This window comes from Oncorhynchus keta, chromosome 28, assembly GCF_023373465.1.
Source record: "Oncorhynchus keta strain PuntledgeMale-10-30-2019 chromosome 28, Oket_V2, whole genome shotgun sequence".
In the NCBI taxonomy this organism is placed as follows: Eukaryota; Metazoa; Chordata; class Actinopteri; order Salmoniformes; family Salmonidae; genus Oncorhynchus; species Oncorhynchus keta.
Window position 1 is genome coordinate 43,298,074 of NC_068448.1, and position 12,056 is coordinate 43,310,129.

Here is a 12,056-nt window from a genome sequence, read left to right on the forward strand (position 1 = left end):
GCCATGTTGCGTCATTTTTGCCAGACTCACACTGGTACATTTCTGCAAGACAGTCTCTTGTACTGTATTGTCAGTTGCTGGTGAAAGTGGCACCCCATGTGAGTGATGTACCACAACAGCGCTTATTACTGTATTACACCACACTTCTTATCGTGTAAAGCACTCTGAGAAATAATCCCCCTTTTTGGCCAAAACAGAAATTTGTTTCGAAAGAGCAATTTAGATTGTTCTGCAAAGAACAACTTGATACTGTGTGTGAGCTACTTTGGCGATCGGAGTTCTTTTAAACGGTTTTAAATGCTTCTGAAACCACGGACTCTTTTCACGCCTCTGGTTACATCAGCCCCCTGGACAGGGAAAGCTTCATAAAGCTGGAGACGTAATCGAAAACAGGCTTTAATTCAGTTTGAGGCACAAGTTGAGGTGCTTTACAACTTACAGCTGCATCAGCTGAGGGCCAGTCAAGCATGACAACCTAAGAACCCTTAGCATTTGACCACCATTAACTCCACGAGCCAAAGTACTTACCTCAACTTATTGTAGTTCTGTGGCTCAGTTGGTAGAGCATGGCGCTTGTAACGCCAGGGTAGTGGGTTCGATTCCCGGGACCACCCATACGTAGAATGTATGCACACATGACTGTAAGTCGCTTTGGATAAAAGCGTCAGCTAAATGGCATATATTTTTTTATATATATATATTTATTAAATGACTACCACACGCAACCCTTAGTCGATGTTAAATAGTAAGTCAATAGGAAGACTTTTACTGAACGTCTGTAGTTGTCTAATTGCTGATGCTTGTATTGCTGCCCGGAGTTAACCTTGCTCACAGAGTAATGGTGAAAGTGGTCCATGGGGCCAATATCACTCAGGGATCAGAGGTGATAGGTCAGGAACAGGAGGTGTGGCCGTACCTGCTAGGGAATCGGGATAGTGATTCTCTCATTCGTCGAGATGTAAGATGAGGAAGAGATGGACCCCCACTTTCACCTGGTGTAGGGAACAACCTAGAGAGAGAGAACAAGAGAGACAGAGACAGAGAGAAACAGTTGAAGTCGGAAGTTTACACACACCTGAGCCAAATACATTTAAACCCAGTTTTTCACAATTCCTGACATTTAATCAGAGTAAAAATTCCCTGTCTTAGGTCAGGTAGGATCACCACATTATCTTAAGAATGTTTAATGTCAGAATAATAGTAGAGAGAATGATTTATTTCAGCTTTTATTTCTTTCATCACACCCTCAGAGGGTCAGAAGTTTACATACACTAAATTAGTATTTGGTAGCATTGCCTTTAAATATTTTAACTTGGGTCAAACGTGTCGGTGGTAGCCTTCCACAAGCTTCCCTCAATAAGTTGGCTAAATTTTGGCCCATTCCTCCCGACAGTGCTGTTGTAACTGACTCAGGATTGTAGGCCTCCTTGCTCGCACATGCTTTTTCAGTTCTGCCCACAGATTTTCTATGGGATTTAGGTCAGGGCTTTGTGATGGTCACTCCAATACCTTGACTTTGTTGTCCTTAAGCCATTTTGCCACAACTTTGGAAGTATGCTAGGGGTCATTGTCCATTTGAGACCACGCTTTAAGTTCCTGACTGATGTCTTGAGAAGTTGCTTCAATATATCCACACAATTTTCCTCCCTGTGATGCCATCTATTTTGTTGAAGTCCACCAGTCCTCCTGCAGCAAAGCACCCTCACAACATGATGCTGTCTCCCCCGTGCTTCACGGTTGGGATGGTGTTCTTCGGCTTGCAGGCCTCCCCCTTTTTCCTCCAAACATAATGATGGTCATTATGGCCAAACAGTTCTATTTTTGTTTCATCAGACCAGAGGACATTTCTCCAAAAAGTACAATCTTTGTCCCCATGTGCACTTCCTTGCTGAGCGGCCTTTCAGGTTATGTCGATATAGGACTTGTTTTACTGTGGATATAGATACCTTTGTATCCGTTTCCTCCAGCATCTTCACAAGGTCCTTTGCTGTTGTTCTGGGATTGATTTGCACTTTTCGCACCAAAGTATTTTCATCTCTAGGAGACAGAACTCGTCTCCTTCTTGAGCAGTATGACGGCTGCGTGGCCCCATGGTGTTTATACTTGCATACTATTGTTTGTACAGATGAACGTGGTACCTTCAGGCGTTTGGAAATTGCTCCCATGGATGAACCAGATTTGTGGAGGTCTACAATTTGGAGGTCTTGGCTGATTTCTTTTGATTTTCCCATGATGTCAAGCAAAGAGGCACTGACTTTGAAGGTAGGCCTTGAAATACATCCATAGGTACACCTCCAATTGACTCAAATTATGTCAATTAGCCTATCAGAAGCTGCTAAAGCCATGACATCATTTTCTGGAATTTTCCAAGCCGTTTAAAGGCACAGCCAACTTAGTGTATGTAAACTTCTGACCCACTGGAATTGTGATACAGTGAAGTATAAGTGAAATAATCTGTCTGTAAACAATTGTTGGAAAATTTACTTGTGTCACGCACAAAGTACATTTGCCAAAACTATAGTTTGTTAACAAGAAATTTTGTGGAGTGGTTGGAAAACTAGTTTTAATGACTCCAACCTAAGTGTATGTATACTTCCGACTTCAACTGTAGATCTGTTGAAAATACTTCAAGATAAAGAAAGGACCATGGAAGGTTGCCAGATAAAATGAGCCATGTATCCCTTCATTGCCAGTGATAGCCATCTATACATGCTTACTGTTGAAATATGGAGTTCTAAAACCTGCATTCTCTATTTCCAGTGCCTGTATGCAAAACAATTCTCTATTTCCAGTGCCTGTATGCAAAGCAATTCTCTACTTCCAGTGCCTGTATGCAAAACAATTCTCTATTTCCAGTGCCTGTATGCAAAACTGGGTCCCTATAAACTACTCTACTACATAAACCATATCAACAGAGGTTACACTTTATCCTGACAACACTGTTCTCATCAATTGGAGGTTTCCTTTGTAGAACATGTCATTTGTATCTATTTGTTCTGAATAGCTATCAACAATGCAGACTGTGAGAGCAGTACATTCATTTATCCCCTATGCTAGAATGTTCATAGCATCCTACATTCACCGATAGATATATAGTTGTACTTAACATTCATATTGTTTTGTAAGTGTTCTGGCTATTCAATACAAACAGTTGGGTGTTGGCAGACTTTTTGTTTTGCTCTGCACAGTAGAGAGGAGAGGAGACTTACAGGAGCTGTCTGATGTTGCTCCAATCCACACACATCGTGGGCACTTTGGTGCTGCAATGCTCATGGAATTTGTAGCCGCATGTTTGGCAACGGAAGCCGTTCAAAAGGAACTTCTGGCATATATCGCAGAAGGCCAACTTAAGAAATGTTTTCCGAACCTGAAAGTTAAAAGAGGAGAATTAAGTACTTATTTATTTTCCAGTCAATAGTAACGGCCTGGGTGGATGGTGTAAAATTATGTATGGGGTACTTACAAAGTTGTGCGTCGTCAAGGGGACATGATCTAACACTTCCACCAGCAGTTCTTCCCCAATTAGTGAGGTAGAGTCGGTATTCCAATCCATACGTGACTTTTTACTGTTAGAAAAGGGACATGACACATTTAGTAAGGTAACACCTACTGGAGACTACAGACCAAGACAAGAAAAGGTCATTCAATCCGTCTTAACCTGAAAGGTGGAATAGCTGTAGAAAGCTTTTTGCAGAAAAGTTTAACCACGTGGCTGATGGTATAAGTTTCCCCTAACCACAGATCTAGGATCAGATTGTCCAACTCTCAATCCTAGCTTTAAATATTAGGCGGGTGAAATAATATCTGACCCTGTGTCAGTGGTTAGGGATAACTGTCACTGACACTGTGGAGAGAGCCAGTGACACCACTCTGATCTCCCTCTCCAGTGCCTAGTGCATACCTCCTCTGTCCTGGGTGCAGTCTGAAGACAGCACAGCACTCCGGCTGCAGACCCCGCACCTTCAGCGCTTTGATCAGACAGCTGTGCAGGGTCATACCTGGCCTCACGTTCACCTGGGGGACCACAACAAACACACTTAACAACAACAACACTTAATGTGACTAGTTAAAAACACAAACATGTGCATAATACATTATATTTTGGGATAATGGGATGATTTGGGATAATGGTCTGTGTCTCTGTATGATGGTGACAATCAATTTAGGCAGCAATTTTCCACCAATAAACTGCCACACTTAGGTGACTCAGTTAATTAAGCACTCACTCAAAACAACAGCAGTACAACAGTGTGTTGTTGTTGTTTCAGTAATCCCACTCACTCCCTGTCCTCTGAACTACTGTTTTCATTGTGTCTCCATGTGTCCAGTGTCTTTGGGTGTTTTGAAAGGCTCTTCAAATGAAATGTACCGTTAGTTACAACATTAATATTATTATTCTATTAGACTCACCACAGTGCGCTGCTGGTTGGGGAGGTAGACTCGGATGGTGCTGCTGGTCTTAGAGTCGGGGATCTTGCTGTCGTCTGAGGAGCGGCGCTGGTAGGGAAAGCCCTGAACCATGGTGGGGGAGAGGCAGGGGCCCTCGAACACAGAGTCCTTCATTCCAAAGCCGTTGCTCAGGGTCTTCCACGCTCCCTGGAGGTGCTCCATCAGCAAACACTAGTGCTCTCAGGGCTCTGGGGACACAGAGAAATATCAGGCTACACTAGAGGTCAGCCATGTCAGTAGACAGTGAACTAGGCAAGGTTTCTACACATGACACTGGATGACTCTGTTTAGAGCAAGTAAAGTTGTGTGAGGTTACATGTTGGGTGAGAAAATGTGTTTTGTGACAAAAATCGATATATTTATAACCAAATGGGTTTGAATACTTCGAAATTGTGTCTCCTCCCTATAATTAGCTCAGGTAGCAAATGCAAACCTTAAGGCAAGGTTACTCATCATGCAAGCGTGGTTCACCAGCACATCTGCTACATATCAACACACACAAAACAAAGCACCTGCAAAGATTCAAAATCAAAGCACAAATTAAGAGTTTATTTCCAAAATGCTATAATTGATCATATTTGTGTTTTTTTCACCAAAAATTAGCGCTTCGTGTGTGTGTAACATACAGTTGAAGTCGGAAGTTTACATACACCTGAGCCAAATACATTTAAACTCAGTTTTTCACAATTCCTGACATTTAATCAGAGTGAAAAGTCCCCGTCTTAGGTCAGTTAGGATCACAAATGTATTTTAAGAATGTGAAATGTCAGAATAGTAGAGAGAATAATTTATTTCAGCTTTTATTTCTTTCATCACATTTCCAGTGGGTCAGAACTTGACATACTGTGGCAGACCAGGGGATTTGGTCAAGACGTTTAACCAGATCAGACACGGACAGAGAAGAATAAGCTCAGTTTCAAGGGTGTTTATTTGAATAAAATATCAAAAAGAAAAGGATATGTCTCCCCTATGAGATCCTCTCCAGGATGCTGTCTTCTGGGATTCCGGGTCTTCTGGGATTCCGGGATCCCCCCCAGCTGGTGAGCAATCCGTCCTTGATTACTCACCAGCTCCCAATCAGACCCAATTAGTCCTGGCTGGAGAGCCCATCGAGACCTGGCACGTCCAGCAGATGGAGCCATCACCACGTGATGTATACTCCATCTGTCACCAGGCCTCGACGAGTCTCCCCCTGGTGGCTGAACTTCTGTACGCCACACAACCCCCCCTTAGCTCTGTCGGGGAGTGGACTGTCATAAGTCTCCCTTCTCGATAGGGCATCCGCGTTTCCATGCTTCGCCCATGACCTGTGCACAACTGAAAAAGAGAAGTGTTGAAGGAACAAGAACCACCTGGTGACCCGATCGTTCATGTCCTTTCCCCGGGCCAGCCAGACCAGGGGAGCATGGTCCGTGACCAGGGTGAAGTGGGGACCTAGCAGGTAATACTTGAGTGTCTAGCGCCCACTTCCCAGCCATTTCTTTTCCCTAGGCATCAGCTTTCGGCTGATGAACATGATGGGGTGCTCTTCCCCCTTGTGTACCTGGGACAGAAAAGCCCCTAGTCCCGTATCACATGCATCCGTCTGGACCGTCTGGACCACCTGGAAATCAGGCATTATCAGAATCGGATGGGAGCACAGCGCTTCTGTCTCGTCCGTCCATTTCACTGTTTTCGGGAGGTGGGCCCTGGTTATATCGGTGAGCTATAATAGCCGCAAAGTTGGGGATAAACCGGCTATAGTACCCTGCCAGTCCCAGGAAGGACTTGACCTATGTCTTGGTGCGTGGAACGGACCAGTCACGCACAGCTTGAACCTTCCTCTCCTGGGGCTTGACGTTCCCCCATCCGATCAAATACCCCAGGTACTCCACCTCCTCGAACCCTAGCTTGCATTTCTTGGGGTTTGGAGAGCCCGTCGAGACCTGGCACGTCCAGCAGATGGAGCCATCAACCTTGTGATGTGTTCTCCATCTGTTACCAGTCCTCGACGAGTCTCCTGCTGGTGGCTGACCTGCTGTACGCCACAATACACTTAATTCATATTTGGTAGCATTGCCTTTAAATTGTTTAACTTGAGTCAAATGCTTCAGGTAGCCTTCCACAAGCTTCCCACACACAATAAGTTGGGTGAATTCTGGCCCATTGCTCCTGACAGAGCTGGTGTAACTGAGTCAGGTTTGTAGACCGCCTTGCTCCCACACACTTTTTCAGGTCTGCCCACAGATTTTCTACAGGATTGAGGTCAGAGCTTTGTGTTGGCAACTCCAATACCTTGACTTTGTTGTCCTTAAGCCATTTTGCCACAACTTTGGAAGTCATTTTCTGGAATTTTCCAAACTGTTTAAAGGCACAGTCAACTTAGTGTATGTAAACTTCTGACCCACTGGAATTGTGATACAGTGAATTATAAGTGAAATAATCTGTCTGAAAAAAATTGTTGGAAAAATTACTTGTGTCATGCACAAAGTAGATGTCCTAACCAACTTGCAAAAGCTATAGTTTGTTAACACGAAATTTGTGGAGTGGTTGAAAAACGAGTTTTAATGACTCCAACCTAAGTGTATGTTAACTTTCGACTTCAACTGTATTACTGTTCTCAGATTTTTGATTGCCAGATTTTAGGAGTGTATCAAAAATATTTGGGGGGGGCAAAACGCTGTATATTCATTGTTTAGCTGGAATGGAATGTTTCTATACTGTATATTTGACTGTGATATGTGGATGTCTCATCTAGCTATCTTAAGATGAATGCACAAACTGTAAGTCGGTCTGGATAGGAGCATGTGCTAAATGACTAAAATATCCAATGTAAATGTTTTACATACAGATCTCATATTACTGTATTGATTCATAAAAATACATTTTGAACAAATATATATATTTCTGAACAATTCCCTTGCCATGATTAGATAGTGAAAAAAACCAACAATAAAAACTAATTTACCAACCTATCTGAAAATGGATATATTGCATTTTGGAAAGAAACGCTTCAAATAGCATATTTGTGTCAAATCAAAGTTTATTTGTCACGTGTGCCGAATACAACAAGTGTAGACCTTACAGTGAAATGCTTACTTACAGGCTCTAACCAATAGTGTGGAGGGAAAAAAAGTATGTGTATGTGTGTAGGTAAGTAAAGAAATAAAACAACAGTAAAAAGACATTTGAAAAAAAGAGTAGCAAGGCTATATACAGACACCGGTTAGTCAGGCTTATTGAGGTAGTATGTACATGTGGATATGGTTAAAGTGACTATGCATATATAATGAACAGAGAGTAGCAGTAGCGTAAAAAGAGGGGTTGGCGGGTGGTGGGACACAATGCAGATAGCCCGGTTAGCCAATGTGCGGGAGCACTGGTTGGTCGGGCCAATTGAGGTAGTATGTACATGAAAGTATAGTTAAAGTGACTATGCATATAAGATGAACAGAGAGTAGCAGCAGTGTAAAAGAGGGGTTGGGGGGGGGGACAGTGCAAATAGTCTGGGTAACCATTTGGTTACCTGTTCAGGAGTCTTATGGCTTGGGGGTAAAAACTGTTGAGAAGCCTTTTTGTCCTAGACTTGGCACTCCGGTACCGCTTGCCATGCGGTAGTAGGGAGAACAGTCTATGACTGGGGTGGCTGGGGTCTTTGACAATTTTCAGGACCTTCCTCTGACACCGCCTGGTATAGAGGTCCTGGATGGCAGGCAGCTTTGCCCCAGTGATGTACTGGGCCAGACGCACTACCATCTGAAGTGCCTTGCGGTCGGAAGCCGAGCAATTGCCGTACCAGACAGTAATGCAACCGGTCAGGATGCTCTCGATGTTGCAGCTGTAGAACCTTTTGAGGATCTCAGGACCCATGCCAAATCTTTTTAGTTTCCTGAGGGGGAATAGGCTTTGTCGGGCCTTCTTCTTGATTGTCTTGGTGTGTTCGGAGCATTCTAGTTTGTTGTTGATGTGGACACCAAGGAATTTGAAGCTCTCAACCTGCTCCACTACAGCCCCGTCGATGAGAATGGGGGCGTGATCGGTGCTCCTTTTCCTGTAGTCCACAATCATCTCCTTGATCTTGGTTACTTTGAGGGATAGGTTGTTATTCTGGCACCACCCAGCCAGTTCTCTGACCTCCTCCCTATAGGCTGTCTCGTCATGGTCGGTGATGTTGTGTCGTCAGCAAACTTAATGATGGTGTTGGAGTCGTGCCTGGCCATGCAGTCGTGGGTGAACAGGGAGTACAGGAGGGGACTGAGCACGCACCCCTGGGCAGCTCCAGTGTTGAGGATCAGCATGGCAGATGTGTTGCTACCTACCCTCCCCACCTGAGAGCGGCCCGCCAGGAAGTCCAGGATCCAGTTGCAGAGGGAGGTGTTTAGTCCCAGGATCCTTAACTTAGTGATGAGCTTTGAGGGTACTATGATGTTGAACGCTGAGCTGTAGTCAATGAATAGCTTTCTCACATAGGTGTTCCTTTTGTCCAGGTGGGAAAGGGCAGTGTGGAGTGCAATAGAGATTGCATCATCTGTGGATCTGTTGGGGCGGTATGCAAATTGGATTGGGTCTAGGGTTTCTGGGATAATGGTGTTGAGGTTAGCCATTATGAGCCTTTCAGAGCACTTCATGGCTACGGACGTGAGTGCCACGTGGGTCTGTAGTCATTTAGGCAGGTTGCCTTTGTGTTCTTGGGCACAGGGACTATGGTGGTCTGCTTGAGGCATGTTGGTATTACAGATCAGGGACATGTTGAAAATGTCAATGAAGACACCTGCCAGTTGGTCAGCACATACCCGGAGCACACGTCCTGGTAATCCATCTGCCCCCGCAGCCTTGTGAATGTTGACCTGTTTAAAGGCGTTACTCACGTCGGCTACGGAGAGCGTGATCACACAGTCGTCCAGAACAGCTGATGCTCTCATGCATGCCTCAGTGTTGCTTGCCTCGAAGCGAGCATAGAAATGATTTAGCTCGTCTGGTAGGCTCGTGTCACTGGGCAGCTCGCGGCTGTGCTTCCCTTTGTAGTCTGTAATAGTTTGCAAGCCCTGCCACAGCCGATGAGCGTCAGAGCCGGTGTAGTATGATTCAATCTTAGCCCTGTATTGACACTTTGCCTGTTTGATGGTTTATCGCAGGGCATAGCGGGATTTCTTGTAAGCTTCCAGGTTAGAGTTCCGCACCTTGAAAGCGTCAGCTCTACCCTTTAGCTCAGTGTGAATGTTGCCTGTAATCCATGGCTTCTGGTTGGGGTATGTACGTACAGTCACTGTGGGGATGACGTCCTCAATGCACTTATTGATAAACCAGTGACTGATGTGGTGTATTCCTCAATGTCATCGGAAGAATCCCGGAACATGTTCCAGTCTGTGATAGCAAAACAGTCCTGTAGTTTAGCATCTGCTTCATCTGACCATTTATTTATAGACCTGAGTCACTGGTGCTTCCTGCTTTCATATTTGCTTGTAAGCAGGAATCAAGAGGATAGAGTGGTGGTCGGATTTACCAAATGGAGGGCGAGCTCTGTACGCATCTCTGTGTGTGGAGTACAGGTGATCGAAAAATGTTTTCCCTCTGGTTGCACATTTAACATGTGGATAGAGATTTGGAAGAACTGATATGTTTCCCTGCATTAAAGTCTCCGGCCACTAGGGGCGCCGCATCTGGGTGAGTGGTTTCCCGTTTGCTTATTTCCTTATACAGCTGGCTGAGTGCATCTGTCTGTGGTGGTAAATAATCCTCATTGCAATCAATAATTATCTGAAAACAAGAGCACTTTCTAGTTGATAGATCTCATCAAATTGCAACAACAAGCCCTTTGGCCCATTTGACTACAAATATGCACCTGCTTCGATCTTGTTTTCAATACAAATGCAGCAGCACACATAAACACAAGAAATGTAAATACTGTCTCTGGTCGTGTGGACACAAGAGAAACAACTTAAACAAAGAACAGTTGACATGACAGAGATGATTGACTACTGTTGTAAACTTTAACCCCACAAGGTTCACAGGTCACAACACAAAACCAAGGGCCTACTCAACAGGTACACGACTATAGCCGGTGAGACCACCATACCTCAGTCGGAGTTGTGTTCAAAATGTACAGGGTAGGAAGTGAGTGGACCAGCAACGAATGCCAATGAAATATAATTTTTCCAGTCCCTGCCATAAGTAGGCTTTGTCACTGGGGCAGGAGGAATCGCACTTGTTAGAGAAATGGACATTGATACTCCTCCAGCTGCCTTCATGCAGACAATGCAGTGTCATCCTAGCCTAGCTGACATGACCCACAGTGCAGGGCGAGCTGTGACCACACTGGTCTGGAAAGGAGGCCACTAGTTAATGCAATATTCACTCAGGAATTGTGCAACAGGTTTGATTGGTTCTTTGAACAACAACAAAAATCCTCAGGGGTTGAGACCTCGTTGTTGGGATTGCTCGGGGACTGTGTTTGGCTGTGCTTGTTGGTGTTTGAGTGAGAAAGACACAAAAGAGAGTCAACAACATCAGACTTTAAGTGTTAGGTGTTAGCCAGTCTAGCGTCATCCAGCACTACAAAGACAAATTGTGACAAAGATTGTGTTTATTTATTGGACTCACTAAGAAGTGCCATCCGTTTTGTTACCAAAGCGCCTTATACTACCCACCACTGCGACCTGTACGCTCTAGTCGGCTGGCCCTCGCTACATATTCGTCGCCAGACCCACTGGCTCCAGGTCATCTATAAGTCTATGCTAGGTAAAGCTCCGCCTTATCTCAGCTCACTGGTCACGATAACAACACCCACCCGCACACGTTCCAGCAGGTATATCTCACTGGTCATCCCCAAAGCCAAAACCTCCTTTGCCAGCCTTTCCTTCCAGTTCTTTGCTGCCAGTGACCTTCCAGTTCTCTGCTGCCATCCCTCATATTGTTTTTATTTACTTTACTGCTCTTTTGCACACCAGTATCACTACTTACACACCATCAACTGCTCATCATCATCTGCTCATCTATCACTCCAGTGTTAATCTGCTAAATTGTAATTACTTTGCTACTATGGCCTATTTATTGCCTTACCTCCTCATACCATTTGCACACACTGTATATAGACTTTCTTTTTTTTCTCCATTGTGTTATTGACTGTATGCTTGTTTATTCCATGTGTAACTCTGTGTTGTTGTTTCTGTCGCACTGCTTTGCTTTGCTTTATCTTGGCCAGGTCGCAGTTGTGAATTAAAACTTGTTCTGAACTAGCTTAACTGGTTAAATAAAGGTGAGATAAAAAATAAAACAAGTTGTTGTTTTCAATATGCATGGCTAGGCAAAATGCAGTTCAGAAGCAACAAGTTATACAATGCACCAACCACAATTTCTATTCCTGCGAAAGTAAACCTAACATGCAAGCCTCACCAGCCATGTTGTGTGCGCGAGCGTTGCAAAATAACTGTTCACATACATGCTATTCAATCATTTCACTGACGCAGATCGCACATGTGAATAAGCGTCTGTATAGCCAAGCGCTAAAATAGAATTTGGTTCCATTTGAGACGCTCCACACGCTGCAAGTTATTGGGTATCAGGAAGATACAAACCCACATGGATGCTTGAAAGATAAAGGATGAGATAGTTATCTTTAATTAATAACT

General features: G+C 44.3%; 1 protein-coding gene across 3 annotated transcripts in view; it reads right to left on the reverse strand.

The window, feature by feature from the left end:
* raf1a (Raf-1 proto-oncogene, serine/threonine kinase a) overlaps positions 1-12,056 on the reverse strand; it is a 38,608-nt gene that overhangs the window by 21,893 nt on the left and 4,659 nt on the right. For all 3 annotated transcript variants that reach the window (XM_035741288.2, XM_035741291.2, XM_052483127.1), the window contains exons 3-7: positions 4,411-4,637; positions 3,902-4,014; positions 3,464-3,566; positions 3,210-3,367; positions 917-1,009 (exon numbers count right to left, since the gene is read on the reverse strand). In XM_035741288.2, coding sequence (XP_035597181.1) covers positions 917-1,009; positions 3,210-3,367; positions 3,464-3,566; positions 3,902-4,014; positions 4,411-4,611 — 668 coding nt within the window. In that variant the 5' untranslated portion in view covers positions 4,612-4,637. The remainder of the gene's footprint in view (positions 1-916; positions 1,010-3,209; positions 3,368-3,463; positions 3,567-3,901; positions 4,015-4,410; positions 4,638-12,056) is intronic.